The sequence below is a fragment of the Ovis canadensis genome, chromosome 18 (genome assembly GCF_042477335.2).
Source record: "Ovis canadensis isolate MfBH-ARS-UI-01 breed Bighorn chromosome 18, ARS-UI_OviCan_v2, whole genome shotgun sequence".
NCBI classification, from domain to species: Eukaryota; Metazoa; Chordata; class Mammalia; order Artiodactyla; family Bovidae; genus Ovis; species Ovis canadensis.
Window position 1 is genome coordinate 45,611,926 of NC_091262.1, and position 26,507 is coordinate 45,638,432.

A 26,507-nucleotide genomic window follows, 5' to 3' on the forward strand; every position below is an offset into this window, starting at 1 on the left:
CACAAGCCAGCCTCTATTTACCTCTCTAGCCTCATCTTCCATTACTCTTCCCGTTTGCCATGCTCCAACTCCACTGACATTTAATCAGTTCCCTATAGCCACCAAGCTCCTTCCTAATTCAGGGCATTTATATAACATTTTCTCTTCTATTCTGCCACCCTACAATGTACATTTATTGGCTTCCTCCCCAGCATTTACTGCCTGCATCTTTTCTAATAGTTCAGTTTTTATTGGGGTACCATGTGGTTCTATGAAGACCTACAAGACCTTTTAGGACTAACACCAAAAAAAAGATGTCCTTTTCATCAGAGGGGATTAGAATGCTAAAGTAGGAAGTTGAGAGATACCTGGAGTAACAGGCAAGTTTGGCCTTGGAGTACAAAAGAAAGAAGGGCAAAGGCTAACAGAGTTATGCCAAGAGAACACACTGGTCAGAGCAAACACCCTCTTCCAACAATACAAGAAATGATTTCCCACATGGACCCCAAATGGTCAATACCAGAAACTCAGATTGATTGTATTCCATGCAGCCAAAAATGGAGAAGCTCTATACAGTCAGCAAAATCAAGACCTGGGGCTAGCTATGGCTCAGATCATGAGCTCCTTATTGCAAAATTCAGACTTAAAGTGAAGAAAGTAGGGAAAATCACTAGGCCATTCAGGTATGACCTAAATCAAATCCCTTATGATTATATAGTGGAAGTGACAAAGAGATTAAAGGGATTAGATTTGAGAGACAATGCACTTCATAAAATAGTGGGTTTCTCAGAACTAAAATGACCACAAGATAACAATGTTGTAGTACCAGGAAACTTGAAATCTAAACATTTCTCTATCAACCTTTCACCTAATGACTTTAGCAGCCACTGAAAACATTTATTTTCATTTCTTCACATTATCCACGTTTTAAAATGTCACCTATAGGCTGGTGACTGACTTCATACTTATAGCCCTAGTATTTTCTTACTCTATAAACATTTCAGTTCTACTACAAATTATGAGGTTAGTTCTTTTATACTTAGTACACATACACACTTTCAAAGAAAAACCACCAGTTCAGGACTGTCATCATTCTTAATTCCAATACTTTATAAAGAAAAACATTGTAACACTCATCTTACTACAACACATGATTGAAAACCATTTTTTGGCTTAAAGGACAGCTGCCTTCTGCAACATAAGCTGAATGAACTCTTTTCAGTAAAAACTCACATATTTTGATCAATTTTAATAATCCTATTCTTATAAAAAAATCTCAGTAGTAACTTAATATAAATTTTAAACTATTTAAGCATCAGGTTTGAAATGCAATAAATGAGTTCAAGATACTCCATAATATTCCAGATGTCTATTTCGAACAGTATTTTCATATAGGTTCTTTTCTTCCGAGAGATTTAAATGAAATATATGTATTTTCATCCAAAGTCACAGTGTGCCACCTAGTGCCATACAGAGATCAAAAGAGATGGCAAGAACACCCAGAAGAACTGTACAAAAAAGGTCTTAATGACCAGATAATCACAGTGGTGAGGTCACTCACCCAGAACCAGACATCCTGGAGTGTGAAGTCAAGTGGGCCTTAGGAAGCAATGCTGCCTATAAAGCTAGTGGAGTTGACAGAATTTCAGCAGAGCTGTTTAAAATCCTATCAGATTTTATGATATGATATGATATCATGATATGTCAGCAAGTTTGGAAAATCCAGCAGTGGCCACAAGACAGGAAAAGGTCAATCTTCACTGCAATTTCCAAGAAGGGCAGTACTAAAGAATGTTCAAACTACCAGACAATTACACTCATCTCCCATGCTAGTAAGGTTATGCTCAAAATCCTTCAAGTGAGGCTTCAGCATTATGTGAAACTGAAAACTTCCAGATCTTCAAGCTGGATTAGAAAAGGCAGAGGAACCAGAGATCAAATTGTCAACAATCGCTGGATCATAGAGAAAGCAAGAAAATTCCAGAAAAATATCTACCTCTGTTTCACTGACTATTCTAAAGGCTTTGACTGTATGGATCATAACAAACTGTGGAAAACTCTTAGAGAGGTGGGAATATCAGACCATCCTACCTGTCTTCTGAGAAACCTGTATGCTGGTCAAGAAGCAACAGTTAGAACCTTACACAGAACAACTGACAGGTTGAAAATTGAGAAAGGAATACAGCAAGGCTGTTTATTGTCACCCTGTTTATCTGACTTACATGCAGAGCTCATCATACAAAATGCCAGGCTACATAAGTTACAAGCTGGAATCAAGATTTCCAGGAGAATTATCAACAATCTCAGATATGCAAATGATACCACTTTAATGGCAGAAAGCAGAGAGGAACTAAAGAGCCTCTTGATGAAAGTGGAAAAAGGGTGAAAAAGCTAGCTTAAAACTCAATATTAAAAAAACTAAGATCATGGCATCCGGTCCCCTCACTTCATGGCAAATAGAAGGGGGAAAGGCGGAAGCAGTAGCAGATTTCTTCTTCTTGGGCTCAAAAATCACTGTGGATGGTGACTGCAGCCATGAAATTAGAAGACAACTGCTCCTTGCAAGAAAAGCTATGACAAATGCAGACAGTATATTAAAAAGCAAAGACATCACTTTGCCGACAAAGGTCTGTATAGTCAAGGACATGGTCTTTCCGGTAATCATATACAGATGTGAGAGCTGGACCATAAAGAAGGCAGAGTGCAGAAGAATTGATGCTTTTGAACTGTGGTGCTGGAGAAGACTCTTGAGAGTCCCCTGGATTGCAAGGCAATCAAACCAGTCAATATTAAAGAAAATCAACCCTAAATACTCATTACCACTGATGCTGAGGCTGAAGCTCCAGCTCCAATACTTTGGCCAACTGATGTAAAGAGCCGACTCATTGGAAAAGACCTTGCTGCTGGGAAAGACTGAGGGCAGGAGAAGAAGGGCATGACAAGAGAATGAGATAGTTGGATGGTATCACCAATTCAATGGACATGAACTTGGACAAACTCTGGGAGAAGGTGAGGGACAGGGAAGCCTAGTGTGCTTCAGTCCATGGGGCTAAAAAGAGTCAGATGCAACTTGGCAACTGAACAACAGAAACAACAACCTTCCCATCAGGAAGCTTACACAAGCTCTTAGCCTCATCCACCAGAGGGCAGAGAGAAGACGGAAGAAGAACCACAATCCCACAGCAGCTAGAACAAAAACGACATTACAGGAAGTTAATCATTAGGATGAAAAAGCAGAGTTATGTCCCAGATGAAGGGACAAGATAAACCCCCAGAAAAACCACCAAACGAAGCGGAGATAGGCAACCTTCCAGAAAAAGAATTCAGAATAATTGCAGTGAAGATGATCAAGGATATCAGAAATAGAACGGAGATTTAATAAACATTTACCGAAGACCTAGAAGAACTAAATAACAAGCAACCAGATAGGAACCACACACTAGACTAAGGAATTAATAGCGGAACAACTGAGCCAGAAGAACGGACAAGTGACCTGAGGACAGATGGTGGAAATCAGTGCCGCAGAACAGAATATAGAAAACAGAATGAAGAGAAAAAAAAAAACGAAGACAGCCTAAGAGACCTATGAGACAACGTTAAACGCACCAACGTTCACATTATAGCGGTCCCAGAAGGAGAAGAGAGGGAGAAAGGACCTGAGAAAATATTTGAAAATATAATAGCTGAAAAAATCCGTATCATGGGAAAGGAAATACTCAACTAAGTCCAGGAAGCAGAGTGCCAGGCAGGATAAACCCAAGGAGGAACACACCAAGACACACAGTAATCAAACTGACAAAAATTAAAGACAAAGATAAAATATTAAAAGCAAAAAGGGAAAAATGACAAATAACATATAAGGGACTCCCATCAGGTTATCAGCTGACTTCTCAAGAGAAACTCTACAAGCCAGAAGGGATTGGCACAATATATTTAAAGTGATGAAAGGGAAGAACTACAACCAAGAATACTTCACCCAGCAAGACTCTGTTAAGACTGATGAAGAAATCAAAAGCTTTCCAGACAAACAGAAGTCATGAATAGCTAACTTTTAAGTTATGAATAGCACCACCAATCTGCTTTACAACAAATGCTAAAGGAAACTCTCTAGGCATAAAGTTCCTTCTTCAGGCAGGAAACACAAGAGAAGGAAAAGACCTACACAAAATAAACCTAAAACAATTAAGAGTGGGAATAAGATCATACATATGGATAATTACCTTAAGTGCAAACAGATTACACGCCAGAAGAATGGACAAGTGACCTAGACTGGCTGGGTGGATAAAAACCTGTGCATGTATGTACTTCCATTTAACCACATCACTCTACTTACCCCCTCAAATTGTATGTAATTATTTTATATTGTTAGTCAATCATGTTTTCATTGTAACTTACAAATATAATTATCTTTTATTTGGATGATTTGGGGGAATGGCACTGAAACATGTATAATATCATATAAGAAACGAATTGCCAGTCCAGGTTCGATGCAGGATACAGGATGCTCGGGTCTGGTGCACTGGGATGACCCAGAGGGATGGTACGGGGAGGGAGGAGGGAGGGCAGTTCAGGATGGAGAACACGTGTACACCCGTGGCAGATTCATGTTGATGTATGGCAAAACCAATACAATATTGTAAAGTAATTAGCCTTCAATTAAATAAATTTAAATTTTAAAAAATAAAAAAAAGTTTTACTATTGTAATTATAGAACTATTACTCACTTAATAGCATTGTATCATGATCAGTCAACAGAAAATAATGGAATTCTATATCACTAAAGCTACCATTTAATAGAAAAACTTCTAATCACTGTTTAAAATCAAGATACATACCAGAATTACCTTGGAATTTTTTGAAAAATACAAATACCCAGGTATTGCTATTTTTCTACAAAGTTCCAGATGTGTTTCTAATGAGCAACCATATTTAAAAACTGGACTATATGATGATCTTTTACTTTTATCTAGTTTGTTTCATTTTTTTCTTTCATATTCAGTGCTCCCATTTCATTTAGTTTGTTTTCCAATTTCTCTCTTTTTTTTTATTCTTTCTCAAGACTTTATCAAGCATAGCAGAAAAGTCTTTACACATAAATACATAAATAGTATGTATAATTATATATTTTAGAAAACGTATGACTTTTTGCCTAGCTAAAAAATTTATGACATTTTGATTCTACCTGCTTGAGTTAGTATGAACAGAATACTAGATATCTAATTTAAAAAACAGATACACAAGAAAGGGTTACTATATAAAAGGGAACTACAGCCAATATCTTGCAATAACCTATAACAGAAAATAATTTGAAATATAGTATGTATATAACAGAATCACCTTGCTGTGTACCTGAAACACTGTATGTCAACTATACTTCAACAAAATGTATATATTAAGAAAAAAAAGAGTTTGCATTCTGAACCACATAAACATTGTATAGTGGTAAAGAACCCACCTGCCAACCCAGGAAACAATGAGATGTGGGTTCGATCCCTGGGTCAGGGAGAGCCCCTGAAGGAGGGCATGGCAATCCATTCTAGTATTGCCTGGAAAATTTTCATGGACAGAGGAGCCTGGCAGCGTGCAGTCCATAGGGTCACAAAGAGTAGGACACGACTAAATTGACTTAGCAAGCAAGCATGAAACACTGTATATAATATTAAAACAAAACAAATCAAAAAGAGAGGCTTCCCTGGTGGCACAGTGGTAAAGAACCCGCCTGCCAATGCAGGAGACATGGGTTCGATCCCTGATCCAGGAAAATCCCACATGCTGTAGAGCAACTGAGCCCCTGTTCCACAGCTACGTAAGTCCACGCGTCCTGGAGCCTGAGCTCCACCGCAGAGAAGCGACGAGAGGCCTGCACGCCGCAGCTAGAGAGCAGCGCCCACTGTCCGCAGCCAGAGGAAAGCCCGTGCAGCAACGAAGACGCAGCACAGCCTTAAACAAATAAAGCACACAACTTTCTGAAAGACTAAAAAGAGGCTGAAACAGTGGAATAAATGCTTTCAGAATACTGAGAGAAAATTTTCTTCATCTAGACTTCTACATTCAGCAACACCATCTTTGAAAATCAGGGCAGGAAAAAAGATTCAGACAAACAAAAACAGAGCTTAGGACTGAACGGCCCTCACTGTAAGAAATTTTCAGAATATAAAAGGCAGAAGAAAAATTATCTCAAATGACAGATTTTAAAAATTTAAAACTCAGAACTTATTATTTATGTCTTTAAGATATAAAAGGAACTGGAGTGTGGAATGGGTTAGGATGAGATAGGAAAGGAAAATATAAGTAAATATAATCCTACATTTACACCCAAAAGAGGAGGCTCCTGCCCTAAGTCCTACACTTTAGAAGATTACACCTATCAAAATATCAAAACATCAAAAAAGTCAAAACAAAAAGATAGCAAGTAACTAATTGAGTATATAGGAATTAATCCAGAGGGATTCACACACTGAACTGAGGCCTCCCCACCCTAAGAGCGAACAATGAGGAAGAGAAGGAAGAAGGCAAACCACAGCCTCTGTGCTGGGAAACCAAGATAAAAATATCTAATTTTACTTAAAAATGGCCACCCCCCATTTCCTAAAGAAGTCTCTAGGCACCTGGATTATCCCATAAACTGCATTTCCTCCTCCTCTTGGGTTTGAGTGAGATAGTTTGAGTAGATACTTAGAACTGCCTATAAATCTTGAGTTTAAAAAGTAGAACTCATCTGCCCAGGGTTTCTGGGGCGTTTCACCACATTAGTGCCCATCTGAGATTCAGAGACCATCCTGGCCCAACTTCCACCCTGCCAACCCCAGGGAGAGCATTTCTCCTTTAAGACCTGGCTGAGCCCTGGGTAGGAAAGTAGGTCAAGCTGCTGACATAAACTAATTTATAACTTTTTAAGATTAAGACATTAAGAAAAAAGCTAACTTCCATCTGTATTCTTGCCCTAGGTCATACAAATGTTAAGAGTGAGAGTCTATGCCTCTAGGGTTGAACAGTACACTCACTGTTAGTTACCTTAACTGCTGTGCTTTATAACACATGTTCCATAGAGTATCTTATAGGTAACAAATATTACATCAAAAAGGAAGATGAATGAAAAACGGGAAGGAAGGAAAGAAGGTAGAAGGAGGCTAAAAAAACTAAGGTTAATGTTTAAGGTAAACTGATCACTTACCATCATTTTTTAATTCCTTTCTATGCCAAGAAGCTCATTTACCACACAAATCCATGCAGTATGATTCCTATAATAAAAAAAATATATACAGTACATACTATTAGCCATAACACTGTCATAAAATCATATTTGTTTATAAAAAGATAAAAATTTCATTCCCATTAAGTTTCTCATTATATTCAACAACAACAAAAACATTACTCCTTTATATTTCATTTGGTTATACTATAGCATGTTTTATGCTGAACAATACCTCAATGCTCTCCAAAAATAAATAGAAGAGAAAAAGTATTAATTACATAAACAGTCTCTGATATCCTAATCTGTAGGCTTGAAACTTCTTTTACTATAATCTACGAATACATACTTCTTATTGAAACAAAGTTTCATGAAGTTACATTTACCTCTATTGTGAGAGATGCACTCTAATATTTCCTGCTCTATTTCATTATTTAAATACTGTTTTCACTGAATTATGACCCACTAATGAATTCTGAAGGAGATCAGCCCGGGATTTCTTTGGAAGGAATGATGCTAAAGCTGAAACTCCAGTACTTTGGCCACCTCATGAGAAGACTTGACTCATTGGAAAAGACTCTGATGCTGGGAGGGATTGGGGGCAGGAGGAGAAGGGGACGACAGAGCATGAGATGGCTGGATGGCATCACTGACTCGATGGACATGAGTCTGAGCGAACTCCGGGAGTTGGTGATGGACAGGGAGGCCTGGCATGCTGCGATTCATAGGGTCGCAAAGAGTTGGACACGACTGAGCAACTGAACTGAACTGAAGGGTCTACACAGAACAGATCCTACTTTTCAGGGAATCTATTTAATGGTGGTCAAATCTTCATTCAAAGCTAGGAAACTAGATTAAAAAAAAAAGAGAGAGAACAGAGAAATTGCAAGAAACAGTGGCTTAATCCTGTAAGAAACGCTGCTGAACAAAGAAAAATAAGCAGCAACTGGAACCCAACTTTCTGAGACAACGGTCTTGGTCACTTATCTTCACCAAGTGAATCCACTCCCTTTTAAATGCAGCACTGCAAATAAAAACATGTTCAAACAAAAACTTACATACAAGTATTCATAGCAACGTTATTCCTAATAGCCAAAAAGTGGACACAACCCAAATGTCCAAAAACTGATGGATAAATAAAATGTGCTATATCCATTCAAGGAAATCTTATTCAGCCATTAAAAAAAGAATAAAGTGCTTGTACATGCTACACATAAATGAATCTTGAAAACAAGATGCCAAATGAAAGAAGCCGGTCATAAAAGACCACACATTACATAATCCCACTCATATGTAATGTCCAAAATAGGCAAATCCATAGAATCAGAAAAACAGATTATTGCTTGCCTAGGGCTACAGAGTTCGGAGAACACAATGGCAACCCACTCCAGTACTCTTGCCTGGAAAATCCCATGGACAGAGGATCCTGGTAGGCTGCAGTCCATGGGGTCGCTATGAGTTGGACAACGCTGAGTAACTTCACTTTCACTTTTCACTTTCATCCACTGGAGAAGGAAATGGCAACCCACTCCAGTGTTGTTGCCTGGAGAATCCCAGGGACGGGGGAGCCTGGTGGGCTGCCGTCTATGGGGTCACACAGAGTTGGACACGACTGAAGCGACTTAGCAGCAGCAGGGCTATAGAGTCAGAGTAAAATGGGAGTTACTGCTAATGAGTTCAGCATTTCTTTTGGGGATGATGAAAATGTTCTAAAATTCAACATGGTGGTGATTGTACAACTTTATGAATATACTAAAACACTTTTTAACTGGGTGATTTGTTGGTTATATGGGTTATATCTCAATAAAAATGTTACATTTTAAAAAATGCACCACCTCTGTTCACAACTCTCCAATGCCTCTACGTCTCATGAAAAGTCAAGCCAAAGCCTCCACAGTGGTCAAAGTGCCCACACTCTAAACTTCCTAACTCCTCATACATCTCCGACCACGTCTCCTCCTCCTCTCTTCTCTGGTGTTCTTTCCAGCTCAGCGACACGGCCTCTGTACGTTCCCCAACATGCCAGACACACTCCTGCCTCAGGGGTTTACACTTCAAAGTCCTCATCGGGAATGCTCAGGACTGACTCCATCTTTGCCCACGTGTAACTTTCTCAGTGAGGCCTATGAAAGCACTCTTCTTTAAAATTGCAATCTGTTTCTCTGACTCCCACTACTGGCACTCCCTATCCCACTGCTTCTCTAGAGCGTTCATTACTTAAACTTACTTGGTGTACTGTCCATCTCTCCCCACAAGAAAGTTAGCGGCTTGATGATCTTTGGTTTGGGGCTACTGCTATAGCCTCAGAATACAGAACAGTGTCTGCTTTCTGAGAGGCATTCACTAAACACTTGTTTACTAACACACGAAACCCATGTTAAAGAATCTTTGCTCAAAATGTTCCTCTCTTCTCACTCTATACATACTCAAAGCCTACCAATTCATCAAGACCAACTCAAAAAAGTCCTCTTTATGAAGCCCATTTTGATATCCCCAGCTGAAAGAGATCTTCATCTGAATTCCAAGACTACTTGACCTATAATCATCACTTCTGAAAAGTAGGGAGAAGTGTGATACAGTAGAAAAAGTGTATACAAGCACTGGAGTCAACCAAATGGTCATGTGACTATGAGAAGTTATTCAGCCTCTTCAAATATCGGTATGCTGCTGCTGCTAAGTCGCTGCAGTCGTGTCCTACTCTGTGGGACCCCAGAGACAGCAGCCCACCAGGCTCCCCCATCCCTGGGATTCTCCAGGCAAGAATACTGGAGTGGCTTGCCACTTCCTTCTCCAATGCATGAAAGTGAAAAGTGAAAGTGAAGTCGCTCAGTCATGTCTGACTCTTCCCAACCCCATGGACTGCAGCCTACCAGGCTCCTTTGTCCATGGGATTTTCCAGGCAAGAATACTGGAGTGGGGTGCCATTGTTCTAACCCATAAAAACGAAGGCGAGATTGTTTACCCAAGATAATTTTTTCCACACAAAGACCTATTTACAAATATTCAATGGGGCTTTACTCATAATTTCTCCAAACTGGAAACAACTCAAATATCAAAAAGAAAAGATAATCCAATCTTGGTACATCTATATCGTAAAACAGAGAGCAATACAAAGGAATGAATATACAATAAAATAGATATCTCAGACAGTCTGCTCAGAAAAAGAAGCTGGATGCAAAAGAATACATTCTGAATGATTCCATTTATATCAAGTTTTAGAACATGCAAAACTAACCCCAGGTGGAAATATCAAAAGAGAGTTACCTTAGTTGGAGGGGAAGGACTGGAAAGAAGTACAAGGGAACTTTCTGGGAAGATGGATTGCAGCAGCGGTTCATAATTATGTATAACTGTGTTCTTACTCACTGAACTGCCCACTTTTAAAAAGTGGGCATGCTTTTTGTAAACTATACCTCAGTAAAACTGATCAAAGGACACACAGTTTGGCGGGGGGGGGGAGGGGGCGGAATGAAGGCTATCCTTAATTTATAAGGTTGTTAGGAGGATTAGATGAGAAACACGTGTACTGAAATCAGCACAACACAGTGAGAAAGACAGCACAATGATATGGGACTGAATCTCAATTTAGCAAATTATTACAGCCACTAATTACATGACCTTGTGCACAAGTCATGAATCCCTCAGAACTTCAGTTTTCTCTTGAGTAAAGAGAATAGTATCTACTTTACAGTTAAATGGTAGCACACTAGAGTTTCTGCTAGTTAACACAATATCGGTTACATAACAAGTCCCCAAATGGTTTTTAAAATAAGACATAAAGACCAGCACATAAAGATGCTCAACTGGTGTTATATTTTTCCCCCATTTCCTTTGGATGACAATTTTCTCCTCTATTACATTTTAGAATCTTGAAAGACAAGATCAGCATTTCAGTGATCTTCCTTTTCCTCTATTTAAGATAGTATGTTTAAAATGGTAGGCATTGAACAAAGATTTTTAAGGAAAGGAAGGAAGTAGGCTGGCTTGTTGATTAAGCAGAATTGCCTCTTTTGACCTTTTTCTTTTGGTCATTCCAGAATCAATTAGTGAACTTTCCAATAAAGACAACTGTAGGCTAGATACCAACAATTTTTTAAGGGAGACACAAATTTAAGTATTAATATTATATGATCCATATGCACTGGACAACAGATTGGAAATAGACAAGCAGCAATGTGGAGCCTGGTGGAAAGACTCTTACATAACAAATGCTATAAAGAAAGATCCACACAGTCAAGAAGGAAAGCAAAGAGAAGTGATCAGGTGAGAACCCACACCTGAGGGAGGGGACACAGAAGTAGGGGAATTATTGGGTTTGGAGATCCTCTTTGGAAAGAGAAGGGTTTGGACCACATATTGGGCACCCCAGGCCTAGAGTCTGAGACCAGAAAGACAAATCTCCTTCACTGGTGTGCAGACCAGTGGGATTGGCAGGGGAACTGTGAGAAACTTGAATTCCACTCATTAAGGGCAGGCATACACTTGCTTCCTTGCTCCCAAAACAAGGCAGAGGAAGCAGACTGAGACTGCCTGTGACTCTAGCTGCTTTTCCCGACCATCCCAGTGCACGTCCTGGCCCATCTTGCTCCACCACACAGCTCCCCACTAGGGTGAAGGTCGACAACGTCAAGGGGAAGGGCAGAGGTGAAGGGATGGTGCCGACTCAGACCCAGCTCTGCATCTTAATAAGGCAAGGGCAGCTATTACTGGCACTCCCAGAGGCAGCAGATGCAAAGTAGTGTGGACTCTGATGTGCCAAGACAGTCCCAGCGCATGCCCCAACCCACACTGAGTGGCTGCTCCCACCCCTCTTGCTCCAGTGTAGCTCCCTTCTGGGGAATGATGCCAGTGCTGTGAGAGCAGAGCATACATGAAGAGGGAATAGAAGCAGTCTGGCCCCACCCTTAAGGCTTCTGCTCCAGCACCTTGGTGTGTCCTCTACTGAGCATCAAAGTCCTGGCTCACACCTGGTTCTGACTCTTGCTCTTCCCTCTACAGCCCCACCTCCCATCACAGGGACAGGTGCCAGCAAATCTGGGGTAAGATGTGACTCGTGCTCACTTCAAATCCAGCTCTCCCACCAAAGCCAATAGGCTCACACAGACTGCATAAGGACACACTCACAAAAGGATACCCCTTTAAGATCACCATACTTAACAGTTTCACCTAATTTTACAGAGATAGAAAGTTGATCAAAATGAGAAGACAGAAGAATTTATTTAAAGTGAAAGAAAAAAATATGCATAAACAATTTATCAGGAAAAGAGATCAAAACAGGAATAAGAATGCTAACTAAATTAGGGGGAAGAATAGATGAACACAGAGAGGGTTTTAAAAAGGAACTAGAAAACAAAAAAGAACCAGTCAGATCTGAAGAATGCAATAAATGAAATTTTAAAAAAAAAAAACTAGAAGGACATTAAGAGCAGACTAGGTGATACAGAAGATTTCCCAAGTTATCTGGAAGATAGAGAAATGGAAATCACCCAACCACAACAGTAAGAAAAAAAATTTTTAATCAGAACAGTTTAAGCAACATCTAAGAAAACACCAAGCATACTGAGACTTGCATTATAGGGGTCCCAGAGGGAGAAGAGAGAAGGAAAACATTCAAAAGTGTATTTGATAAAATTATGGCTGAAAACTTCCCAAACCCGAAGAAGGAAACAGATAATCAGATACAGGAAGCACAGAGGGTCCCAACAAGATGAACCCAAACAGACCTAAACCAAAACATATCATAATTAAAGTGGCAAAACTTAAAGAGAGAATTCTAAAAGCAAGAAGAGAAAAACAGAGTCATATACAAGGGAACACCCATAAGGCTTCTGCAGAAAGCCTGCAGTCCAGCCAGGAGTGGCAGGAAACATTTTAAATGCTGAAAGGGAAAAACTAGGATACTCTCTACCCAGCAAAATTATGAGTCAGAACTGAAAGAGAGATAAAGAACTTCTCAGACAAGCAAAAAGTAAAAGTTCATCAACTCTAAACCGATCCTAAAAGACATGTTATAAGGTCTTCCCTAAGTGGAAAAGACAAGACTACAACAAGAAGTAAGAATTTCTATTAGTGGAAAATTCCACTATTACAGTAAGTAACCATTTAGCCCTTACTATTAAGGGCTGTGGTATGGTAAATATACAGCAAAGGCTGAGGATCAACCATTTAAATAACTCAGCATAAAAATGAAAAGATAAAAACTGTAAGATCAACTATAACTACAATGAACAGTTAAGGGATACATATGAAAATGTAAAATATAATGTAAAGAATATAAAATATAGTGGGAGTGAGAAAAATGCAGATCTTTTAGAATATTCTTTGATTTAAATGACTACCAGTTTAAAACAAGTAGATATACATCAACACATTCTTTTCAAGTGCACAAGGAGTGTTCCCCAGAATAGATCATATGATAGGCCACAAAACAAGTCTAAACAAATTGAAGAAAGTTTATATCAAGCAATTTTCTAACCACAATGGTATGAAAAAAGAATCAATTACAGGAAGAAAAACGAGAAAAACACAGACACATGGGGACCAAGCAGCACACTAATAAAAACAACAAGGGATTAATGAACAAATCAAAAAGAAGATGAAAAATTACCTTCAGACAAATGAAAATAAAAACACAACTCTCCAAAACCTATGTGATGCAGCAAAAGCAAATCTAAGAGGGAAGTTTATAGCAATATAAGCCTATGTCAGGAAACAAAAAAAAAAAAATTCACAAATAATCCAATCTAGCATCTAATGTAATTAGAAAAAAAAAAAAAAGGAACAAAAAGCTCAAAGTGAGCAGAAGGAAGAAAATAATAAAGACCAGAGAGGAAATAAATAAAATAGAGACCAAAAAATAGAAAAGATCAATTTAATCAGCACCCGGTTTTCTGAAATGACAAAATTTAAAGCCTTCAGCCAGGCTCATCAAGAAAAAAAGAAAGTGGATCCAAATAAACAAAATGAGAAATTAAGAGAAGAAACTACATCTAATATCATGGAGATACAAAAAAAAATCATAAGAGAATACTACAGTCATATGAGAATATGGCAACAAACAGAAGAAATGGAAAAATTTCTAGAAACATACAAACTTCTAAGACAGAATCAAGAAGAAATAGACAACCTGAATAGACCAATCACTAGCAGTGAGATTGAATTAGTAATCAAAAAAAACTTAACAGCAAACAAAAGTTCAGGAACTGATGGTTTCATAGTGGAATTCTACCAAACACATGAAGAACTAATACTTATCCTTCTCAAACTATTTCCAAAAGTCAAAGAGGAATAAATACTCCCAAATTCATCCTACAATGTCACCATCATGCTGATACCAAAAAGAAACACAGATACTCCAAAAAAAGAAAATTACATGGCAACATCTCTGATGAATACAGATGTAAAACTCCTCAACATAATACTAGCAAACTGATTTCAACAATATATAAAAAGATCACACACATGACCAAGCAGGGGTTTTTCCAGGGATACAAGGATGACCCAATATCTGTAAATCAATCAATGTAACACACAACATTAACAAAAGGAAGAATAAAAATCACATAATCATAGATGCAGAAAAAATACCTGATAAAATTCAACATCCATTAATGACAAAAACTTTCATCAAAGTTGGTACAGAAGGAACACATTTGAATATAATAATGGCTATTTATGACAAATCCACAGCTAACATCATACTCAATGGTGAAAAGCTGAAAGTTTTTCCTCTGGGATCAGGAACAAGACAGGGATTTCCACCTTTACAACTTCTCTTTAACATAGTAGAATTGCAAATCCTACACATAGCAATTGGACAATAAAAAGAAACAGGACACCTAAATTGGAAGGAAATAAGTAAAACTGTCCCTATTTGCAAATGACATGATGCTATATACAAAAAACCCTAAGGTCCTAACCAAAAAAATATTACAACTGATAAGCAGGTTTAGTAAAGTTACAGGATACAAGGCTAACACAGAGAAATATGCTGCTTTTCTACACACTAATAATGAATTATCAGAAAGCAAAAAAAAAAAAAATCCCATTTAAAATCACATCCAAAAAAAAAAAAAATATATATATATATAGGAATACACTTAACCCAGGAGGTAAAAGACCTACACTCTGAAAACTCTAAGACACTGATGAAGGAAACTGAAAATGATACAAAGAAATGGAAAGATGACCCATGTTTATGGACTGGAAGAATTCACATTGTTAATATTACCCAAAGGAATCTACGTATTTATGCAATCCCTGTCAAAATACTTGTGACATGTTCGCACAGAACTAGACCAATAATCCTAAAAATCATTTAGAATCACAAAAGAAACTGAATAGCAAAAGTAATCTTTAGAAAAAAGAACAAATCTGGATTCACACTCCCTGACTTCAGACTACACTACAAAACTACAATAACCAAAACAATACACTAATGGCACAGAAACAGACACGTGTATCAGTGGAATGGAATAGGGAGCCCAGAGAAAAACCCATGCACTTATGGTCAGTCAATTTACAACAGAAGAGGAAGGAATATACAACAGGAATGAAGACAGTCTCTTTAATAACTGGTGATGGGAAAACTGGACAGCTACACGTAAAAGAAAAAACTGGGACATTTTCTCACTCCAAATATAAAAATAAACCCAAATGGATTAAAGACCTAAATGTAAGACCAGAAACCATAAAACTCCTAAAAGAAAATGCAGGCAGAACACTCTTTGATATAAATTGAGGCAACATATTTTTGGGTCTGTCTCCTAAGACAAAGGAAACAAATGTAAAAAAAAATAAGCAAATGTGACCTAATTAAACGTACTTGGGTGAACTATAATTTGTAGGTTAATAAATACATTAAGGGACATGTGTAGCACAAATTTAAATACCACAAAGAATTTCTGAGGAGCCATCCCTTTGAATAAGAAATCAATAGAGCGAGCAAGCACAGAAGTGACACCAGGAGCCCATGTCAGGTTAAACGTCACCACTGCATCAGGTTAAAAATGTTACCTTAGGCTTCCCTGGTGGCTCAGTCATGGAGAACCCACCTGCCAACGCGGGAGACATGGGTCTGCTCCCTGCATCGGCAGGCAGATTCTTTACTACTGAGCCACCTGAGAAGTCCTCACATGCCATTATACGTTTGTCCTAACCCATAAAATGTACACCAAGAGTGGAGAGTAATGTAAACTATGGACTCTAGGTCACAATAATTTGCCAGTGTGGGTTCATCAATGGTAACGAATGTACCACTCTGGCAACAGATGTTGATAATGGGGAGGCTATACATGAGTAGAGACAGGGAGTACATGGGAAGTCTCTGTATTTTCCTCCTAATTTTGCTGCAATTCTAAAACTGCTCTAAGAAAAGATTTATATTGGGAAAAAAAAAAAGGATGGGGAGAGTTCTTATAGTGCTGCAAGAAGATCCTGAACTCAACTCCTCCCATGTATACAACAAATCGAAAACTATACATGAATAATTTCCTTGGAAAGGGACATAAAAACTTGGTAAAAAGAACTTCCACAACAAAGGGCAGAACATCAATACAGATATGAGAGGCAAAGGATAAGATAGGCAGAGATAGTTTCGCCAAGGAAAACCCCAATACCAGCTGCGTCAATTCACAATCAGGAGGTTCCAGAAGGTACGGATCTTTTCTCTGAAAAGTGAGGGATCTGAGCTCCACATCAAGCACTCCAACCCCTAGATCCTGCACAGGAGAGATGAGCCCCCCAAACAACTGTCTTTAAATAACAATAGAAAATATGTCCAGGAAATCTACAGAACTTCTGGGAATGGACAGTTCAGTTCAGTTGTGTCCAACTCTTTGTGACCCCATGAATCGCAGCACGCCAGGCCTCCCTGTCCATCACCAACTCCTGGAGTTCACTCAGACTCATGTCCATCGAGTCAGTGATGCCATCCAGCCATGTCATCCTGTTGTCCCCTTCTCCTCCTGCCCCCAATCCCTCCCAGCATCAGAGTCTTTTCCAATGAGTCAATTCTTCGCATGAGGTGGCCAAAGTACTGGAGTTTCAGCTTTAGCATCATTCCTTCCAAAGAAATCCCAGGCCTGATCTCCTTGCAGTCCAAGGGACTCTCAAGAGTCTTCTCCAACACCACAGTTCAAAAGCATCAATTCTTCAGTGCTCAGCCTTCTTCACAGTCCAACTCTCACATCCATACATGACCACTGGAAAAACCATAGCCTTGACGAGACAGACCTTAGTTGGCAAAGTAATGTCTCTGCTTTTGAATATGCTATCTAGGTTGGTCATAACTTTTCTTCCAAGGAGTAAGCATCTTTTAATTTCATAGCTGCAGTCACCATCTGCAGTGATTTTGGAGCCCAAAAAAATAAAGTCTGACACTGTTTCCACTGTTTCCTCATCTATTTCCCATGAAGTGATGGGACCAGATGCCATGATCTTCGCTTTCTGACTCACAGGTAGATTTACTCAACCCAGGAATCAGCACAAAAACATCTGATTAATAAGTGCATAGACCACAAGTGATGAGGACCCACTTTCTAATCTTGAAGTATCTGCCAGAGACCATAAGCCAATTAGAACACTCCCCAGGGACTGAACCACTGGCAGGAGCCTTTTCTAAGATTTATTTTTTATTGAGGTGACCTTGGCTTGTACTGTTACATAATTTCACATACACAACATGATATTTCTACTTGTGTATACCCAACAGTGTGCTCACCAAAAATTTAGATTCCATCTGTCAACACAGTTAACCACCTTTATCCACTGTACCCTACTCCCCTCCTCCTGTCCCTTCTCCTCTGGTAACCATTATTCTGTTCTCTGCATCCACATGTTTCTTCTGGTTTGGGTTGTTCACTTGTTTTTTGTTTTTATATTTCACATAAGCGAAATCTTACAGTATTTGTCTTTCTCCCATGCGACTTACTTCACTGAGCATAGTACACTCAAGCTCTATCCCTGTTGTTGCAAATGGCAAGATTTCATCTTTTGATGGCTGAGTAGTATTTAATTATGTGTATATACAAATATATATATAACATCTTTATCCATTCATCTGTTGATGAGCACTTAGATTGTTTCCACATCTTAGTGATTATAAATAATGTGGCAATGAACATAGGGGGCACAGTTATCTTTCCAGATTAGTGTTTTCATATTCCTTAAATAAATACCAGAAAGTGGGATAGCTGGATTATACGGTAGATCTATTCCTAATTTTTGAAGAATGTCCATAATATCTTCTAAAGTGCCTGCACCAATTTACAGTCCCACCAACAGTGCATAAGGTTTCCCTTTTCTCCATATCCTCACCAACATTTGTTATTTCTTGGCTTTGCAATAATAGCCATTCTACCTGGTATGAAGAGATATCTCATTATAGTTTAGATTTTCATTTCCCTATTAATTAACGATGTTAAACACCTTTTCATGTGTCTGTCATCATTTGCATGTCTTCATTGGAAAAATAACTATTCAGATCATCTGCCCACTTTTCAATGAACTGTTCCTTTTTGTTGCTGTTGAGCTGTATTAGTTCTTTATACATCTTGGATATTGACCCCTTATCAGATACATCATTTGCAAATACCTTCTTCCACTCAGTAGGTTGTCTTTGTTTTGTTGATGGTTTCCTTTACTGCACATAAGTTCTTTAATTTAATGTAGTACCATTTGTTTACTTTTGCTTTTGTTTCCCCTTGCCTTAAGAAACTAATCTAGAAAGATATTGCTAAGACTGATGTCAAGGAACATACTACCTACAGTTTCTTCTAGGAGTTTTATGGTTTCAGGTCTTACATTTAAATCATTAATTCATTTTGAGTTGATTTTTGTGTACACTGTGAGATAGCAGTCTAGTTTCTTTTTTTTGCCTCTTGCTGTCAAGTTTTCCCAGGAGCATCTGTTGCAGAAGCCGTCCTTCCTCCATTGTATGAGCTTTGTTCCTTTGTCATAAATCAGTAGTCCATATATGAGTGGGTTTATTTCTCAAATCTCTTCTACTGGTAAGTGTATCTATTTTTCTGCCAATGCCATGCTGTATTGCTTACTATGGCTTTTCAAAATAGTTTGCCATCAGGGAGTGTGATACCTCCAGTTTTGTTCTTTTCTCAGGATGCTTTGGCTATTCAGTATCTTGTGCCTCCATATAAATTTTAATATTATATAAAGTTCATAATTTTTGGCTTTATTTCTCTGAAAAATATCCCTGGAATGTTGACAGGATTGCACTGAATCCAATCCATAAGCATGGAATATCTATTTATTTGTGTCTTCTTAAATTTCTTTCAACAATGTCTTATATTTTTGAGTTTAAAGGTCTTTCAAATCCTTACTTTTATTCCTATTTTATTATTTTATTGCAAATTTAAATAGCATTCTTTTCCTAATTTCTCTTTCTGCTAGCACATTGTTAGCATATAGTAATACAACAGATTCCTGTATTTTTATTTTGTATCCTGCAACTATACTGTAGTTATTATTTCTCTTCTTTCTTTTCTTGGCTTATCAACAAGTGGAATCTTAGTTCCTCAACCAGGGCTCAACCTGTGCCCCCTGCAGTGGAAGTATGGAGTCCTAACAAGTGGTCTGCCAGGGAATTCCCCTATATTTATTTCTAATAGTTTTTTTGGTGGCATCTTTAGGGTTTTCTATTTATAAAATCATGTTATCCACAAATAGTGATGAATTTACATCTTCTTTCCAATTTGGATGCCTTCTATTTCCTTTTCCTGCCTGAGTGCTCTGGCTAGGATTTCCAATACTATGTTGAATAAGAGTAGCAAGAGTTGGCATCTTTGTCTTGCCCCAATTTTAGAGAGATAGCTTTAAGCTTTTCACCATTAAATATGATATTAACTGAAGGTTTGTTTCATATATGGCCTTTATTATGTTGACATATATTCCTCTTAAACACACTGTCTTGAGAGTGTTTATCATAAATGAGTGTTAAATGGTGTCACGTGCTTTTTTCTGCATTTATTGAGATAATCATATGATTTTCAGCCTTCTTTTTGTTAAAGTGGCATGTCACATTAACTGATTTGTAGATGCAAATTTAAAAAAAAAAAAACCACTGACATGTACACTTTAACGGATGAATTTTCTATGTGAAATATCTCAATAAAGCTTTTTTAAAAAAGGACTTAGACTTTCCAAAATTTCAGTTACTACTTTCATACTTGTCCTAACTACCATCTGTACTATTATCTACATAACATTTCTCTATGGAAAAAACTACATTTTTACTTAAATTTTAAAAGGAACCATAACACCACCATAAATGAAAAATCAGCTAATATAAAAAAATGAATATGGCAAAATACTGAGAGGGCTACTCAAATTAAATTTGAGAACTACAGGCTACAGGAAAACAATGGCCAAGCAGAAACTAGAGTACACACACACACAAAAAGTTAGTAAGCAGGGAATGAACACTAGGACTAACTGGGCCCAAGGTTTCTGAACAGGTTGCTGCCTGTGAGGAACTGAAGTTTCACTTGTCCTACCCTGCCCTGCAGTCCCAGAATGTACAGACACCTGAGAGTCCTAGAGATAAAAAAGTGAAGACTGGCTCAAGTGCCAGGAAAGGCATCTGTCCTCTCTGAGTTCAGGCGCACAGGTTCTGAAAAGGCAAGAATCAAATGGCATGCCCAAAATAGGAAGAAGTCTGCTATCAGCATGACTCTAAAAAATATAGGCCCAACTAACCAAAGTAATGACAGTACTTCTATCCACGAACTGTCTCGTATTTGTCAGTAAATTCTAGAAATATTAGGGTTTCAATCAGTTACTCTTCCACGTTCATAAAATTTATCACTCGTGTTTTTGCCTCTTCTAAAATAAAAGAAAATCTTGAGTATTTACTTTTTGAGACTGGAACTTAAACAATCCTGATGTCAGCACACTCAAAGCTATTGTTAATCTTTCACATTTGCCAACTGGAAAATAAGTGTATAACAGTAAAGTAAGTATTCTGAAAAGCAATAGAGACATTTTATAATTCCAAGTTATTTAATGAAGTTTTCAATTCTGATCACTCCTATATTTATTACCATGAATATATCAACTAAGAGGTATTTCATGCTGGTTTTAGAAAAGGCAGAGGAACCAGAGATCAAATTGCCAACGTCCGCTGGATCATCGAAAACCAAGAGAGTTCCAGAAAAACATCTATTTCTGCTTTATTGACTATGCCAAAGCCTTTGACTGTGTGGATCACAATAAACTGTGGAAAATTATGAAAGAGATGGGAATACCAGACCACCTGACCTGCCTCTTGAGAAATCTGTATGCAGGTCAGGAAGCAACAGTTAGAACTGGACATGGAACAACAGACTGGTTCCAAATAGGAAAAGGACTACATCAAGGCTGTATATTGTCACCTTGCTTATTTAACTTATATGCAGAGTACATCATGAGAAACATTGAGCTGGAAGAAGCATAAGCTGGAATCAAGATTGCAAGGAGAAATACCAATAACCTCAGATATGCAAATGACACCACCCTTATGGCAGAAAGTGAAGAAGAACTATAGAGCCTCTTGATGAAAGTGAGAGAGGAGAGTGAAAAAGTTGGCTTAAAGCTCAACATTCAGAAAACTAAGATCATGGCATCCAGTCCCATCACTCCATGGCAAATAGATGGGGAAACAGTGGAAACAGTGGCTGACTTTATTTTCGGGGGGCTCCAAAATCACTGCTTTCCTGGTGGCTCAGAGATTAAAGCGTCTGCCTCCAATCCAGGAGACCCAGGTTTGATCCCTGGGTCGGGAAAGGAAACCCACTCCAGTATTCTTGCCTGGAGAATCCCATGGACGGAGAAGCCTGGTAGGCTACAGTTCATGGGGTCACAAAGAGTTGGACACAACTGAGCGACTTCACTTTCCTTTCCTTTTCCTTTCCAAAATCACTGCAGATGGTGACTGCAGCCATGAAATTAAAAGATGCTTACTCCTTGGAAGGAAAGTTATGACCAACCTAGACAGCATATTAAAAAGCAGACACATGTACCCCAATGTTCATCACAGCACTGTTTATAATAGCCAGGACATGGAAACAACCTAGATGTCCATCAGCAGATGAATGGATAAGAAAGCTGTGGTACATATACACAATGGAGTATTACTGAGCCATTAAAAAGAATTCATTTGAATCAGTTCTAATGAGATGGATGAAACTGGAGCCGATTATACAGAGTGAAGTAAGCCAGAAAGAAAAACACCAATACAGTATACTAACACATATATATGGAATTTAGGAAGATGGCAATGACGACCCTGTATGCAAGACAGGAAAAGACACAGATGTGTATAACGGACTTTTGGACTCAGAGGGAGAGGGAGAGGGTGGGATGATTTGGGAGAATGGCATTCTAACATGTATACTATCATGTAAGAATTGAATCGCCAGTCTATGTCTGACGCAGGATACAGCATGCTTGGGGCTGGTGCATGGGGATGACCCAGAGAGATGTTATGGGGAGGGAGGTGGGAGGGGGGTTCATGTTTGGGAACGCATGTAAGAATTAAAGATTTTAAAATTTAAAAAATAAAAAAATAAAAAAAAGCAGAGACATTACTTTGCCAACAAAGGTCCATCTAGTCAAGGCTATGGTTTTTCCAGTAGTCATGTATGGATGTGAGAGTTGGACTATAAAGAAAGCTGAGTGCCAGAGAATTGATGCTTTTGAACTGTGGTGTTGGAGAAGATTCTTGAGAGTCCCTTGGACTGCAAGGAGATCCAACCAGTCCATTCTAAAGGAGATCAGTTCTGGGTGTTCATAGGAAGGACTGACGTTGAAGCTGAAACTCCAATACTTTGGCCACCTGATACAAAGAGCTGACTCATTTGAAAAGACCCTGATGCTGGGAAAGACTGAGGGCACAAGGAGAAGGGGACAACAGAGGATGAGATGGTTGGATGGCATCACCAACTCAATGGATATGAGTTTGGGTAGGCTCCGGGAGTCGGTGATGGACAGGGAGGCCTGGCATGCTGCAGTTCATGGGGTTGCAAACATTTGGACACGACTGAGAGACTGAACTGAACTGAATTGAAGAGGTATTTATTTTCTTCCATAAACCCATGCCTCTTTGAAAATATCAAAATTACCTCTCCTTTCCAACAATATATTAAAAGCAAGCTTGACACACAGAGAAATCTTTACAAATGAAATATGATGTCTGAGATTTTCTTCCAAAAGAATGGGAAGTGACAGCTTTTGTGGGGCAAGATTGTCCATGCACAGGTAATTGCTGAAATAGATTGGTACATAGAAATTAATTTTTCTATTCTCTCCACTTTGCATATATTTTCAAAATATATAATAAACTTACTTTAGGAAGTTATCACTAAAATGTAGAAATTATTTTAGTAAAGTTTCATGAAATCTTTTGTGTTTCATGTCACAGAGCAAAAAAATATTTCCTAATATTTTTTAAGGATGTCTCCACTGATGGACTGTAGATCTTTCTCTTTATATTCCGTAAGACCTACCGCCAAAGCCAGACACACGTTTGTGAAAAGGTTACCATCCCAGCATAAAACTGGAAACAGATTTTTATTAGTGACTTGTTTTGTTATACAAGCCATTAGCCGTTTTCATTTCTACAATTTCAGAAATGCTGATTTCACAAAGGATATTAGACTGTACTATTACAGAGAATCCTATTTATCTTCCCATTAAATACCACTACCACTTTCTAAGTGTTTAAAGAATGTTCCTATATGATTTCCCAAAGAATTTTTGCTTCTTCTTTAAACTAGGTTGGGTTGTGATTGGGTGTGAAGGTGAAAAACGACAACGTCAATCCCCTTCATATAGTGGTTAAATGAAGGAATCAGTGAAGTCAGTATCAAATCAACATGTAGAGATTCTTAAATATCTATGAAGCTGGAAGAACAATTTTGAAGTCTGTGCTTAAAACACTAGATCCTTTGGAGCTCAATTAACCAATTTTTTCATAACTGTATCTATATAGCCACACTGATTATGCTTCCATACATATCCACCAGGTAAACTGACCTAAACCATCAGGGTTCAGAAAATGAAAAAAAAAAAATTGCAGCTCAATGGAGTGGGGAGAAAGAAAGAAAGGAAAAAGCATATGCTGAGTGCTTAATATGGGCCAGAAGCAGTTCTAAAGCTTAAGACACCTCATTTACTTGCTATCAACAAACTTGTGAGATAGACAATAATATCCACATTTTATAGGTGAGGAAACCAAGGCTCAGAAAAATTTGTCTGTCAAAGGACAAGCAGGAGAGCTGGGATTCAAACTCAGATCAGTTTGCCTTCAAAGCCATTAAGCCACACTTCCACTGACACCTTTTCAAATCATAATAAAAATTGACTCTGTAATTAATTCCTTAATGGATATTATTCAAATCACTTCAATATGCAGCATAAGTCAATCTGTGACGAACACATTTTGAAGAAAAGTCATATTTAACAACAACGACAAAAAAAAAAAAAACAAGGACCAGAGCATCAATATAAACCAGAGTGGGGCATTGGTCAGAATATCAACCTTAGGTTTAAAAAGCTTAATTCCAGATGAACCATTTACCAGCGGCTGACCTGGGGCAAGGAATGACCTCAGTTTCCCCACTGGTAAAATGTACAATGCTTATCCCATTGTTCCACCTCGGATCGTTGACATTGATGGGAACGAAATTGCTAACGCTGGTAAAATCAACATGTGCTTATATATAAGGAATGACTCAATAAGATATTATACTGAAGAGCTATTTTCATGTTAGAATAACTTGGCACAAATAGAATGAGGAATACAGATCACCAACAACAGGAAGAAGCTGCTCTCAAGCGGGCGGGCCCCATCTCAGCGGGAGCCACTTGACAGCAGCAGGTGCTGCTTGGAGGACCAGTTTTCTGTCTGCTTTCAAACAATCCCGTCCCTCACTGGCACGGGAGGGAAGGCGCGAATGAAGGGCTGGGCAAGGAGCACCAAAAGAGGCAGAAGGTTAGGTTCTACTACACCCAGGTGCCAGGCCCTGGTTAAACTCCTTACCCCTCCAGGCCTCAATTCACGCATCTGTAAGACGCAGAGACCTTTCCCGCCCTGCTTCCCGGGCAGAGCTAATACCCGAGTCAACGTGCAGGAAAAGCGTGGTAAACCCTGCTGAGAATGACACGGTGACGATCACCTGTCAAATGAAAGGCTGGGAGGACGGCTCCTCCGTTAGCCCCTAGCAGTTTGGACATTCCGAAAGCGTCGACCCGCGGCCGCCCTGGGCCGCCCCTCTGATGGAGTAAAGCAGCCCCCCGCCCACCTCTCGGCCCACGGGGTGCGCGGAGTCCCCTGTCGCTCACACCCCTAGATGAGTACGCAGGGCAGGCCCAGAGCCTGCCCACCCCCGTCCCTCGGCCTCCTCGGAGGACCCCACGGCCCTCCCGAGCTGCCGCGGCTCCCCTCCCCCAGCAGTGTTCCCTGTCCCTCTCCGCTCGCACTCCCAGGTGAGGGGAGGGGGTGAAAGGGCGTACCCCGCCGCCATTTTGTCCCCTCGGCCCCCTCTACGCCTTCCGCCGACCCGCACCCCAGTCCAGGATCTCCCGGCTCTGCGTAACGCGCGCCCCTCGCGGACACTCACCCCTGGCCGCCCTGCGCAGTTCGGGGCGGCTCCGAGCGTCCCGCCGGGAAAGGGGCGGGGCGGGGCGATTGCGGAGGGGCGGGGCGGCTGGCCGGCGCACCACGTGACTCCCAGCTGCGGCCGCGCCCCTCAGTGCTCCACTCACCGGCAGCCCGCGCGCAAGCGCAGCCAGGTTCCCGCCGACGGGCCGCCGAGGCGGGAGGTAGGGCGTGGGTTTCTTTCGTGACCGGGGCGCGGCTGCTTCTCGGGTCTGTTCCCTTCCCCAGGCCGTGCTTGCATCCCACTTTTGGCCACACAGTTGTTTCTCTCACGAAATCAGTCCCTCCCTTCCCTCTGCTTCCTTTATCACCATAGTCTGTCCCATAGATAAAGAACCGAGAAGTCCGCCTCAGAAATCTGTAACTGAAATTGCTTCAGAAAAGTGCAGTCCTAAGCGAAACACAGCTTACCCTCTGCCGCAAAGCTTTATTCGGCACCGCCCGGGTGCCAGACTTGAAAGGATCAAAGTACAAAGACCTAACAATTGTGTTTTCCGTACTTCAAAGACATAGGAATTAAGTAATTCAACGATGTCAGAACCATTCAGACCTTAATTACCACATAAATATTACCCCATTCACTTCTCAGCCGGCTGAGAAACTCAAGCTCATTATACCTTTCCCTCCCCTTTTTTACCCACAGTATGCAGGAAGTTATGGAATACAATGGAGTCTACCTCGCAG

General features: G+C 39.5%; 1 protein-coding gene across 2 annotated transcripts in view; it reads right to left on the reverse strand.

Annotated features, from left to right (window-relative positions):
• Nucleotides 1–26,244, reverse strand: part of SCAPER (S-phase cyclin A associated protein in the ER) — a 401,024-nt gene extending 374,780 nt beyond the window's left edge. The window contains exons 1-2 of one of the 2 annotated variants that reach the window (XM_069560135.1): nucleotides 25,786–26,244; nucleotides 7,154–7,220 (exon numbers count right to left, since the gene is read on the reverse strand). In XM_069560135.1, coding sequence (XP_069416236.1) covers nucleotides 7,154–7,159 — 6 coding nt within the window. In that variant the 5' untranslated portion in view covers nucleotides 7,160–7,220; nucleotides 25,786–26,244. The remainder of the gene's footprint in view (nucleotides 1–7,153; nucleotides 7,221–25,785) is intronic. The other variant, XM_069560134.1, reaches the window with a different exon arrangement.
• Nucleotides 26,245–26,507: the final 263 nt, after the last annotated feature.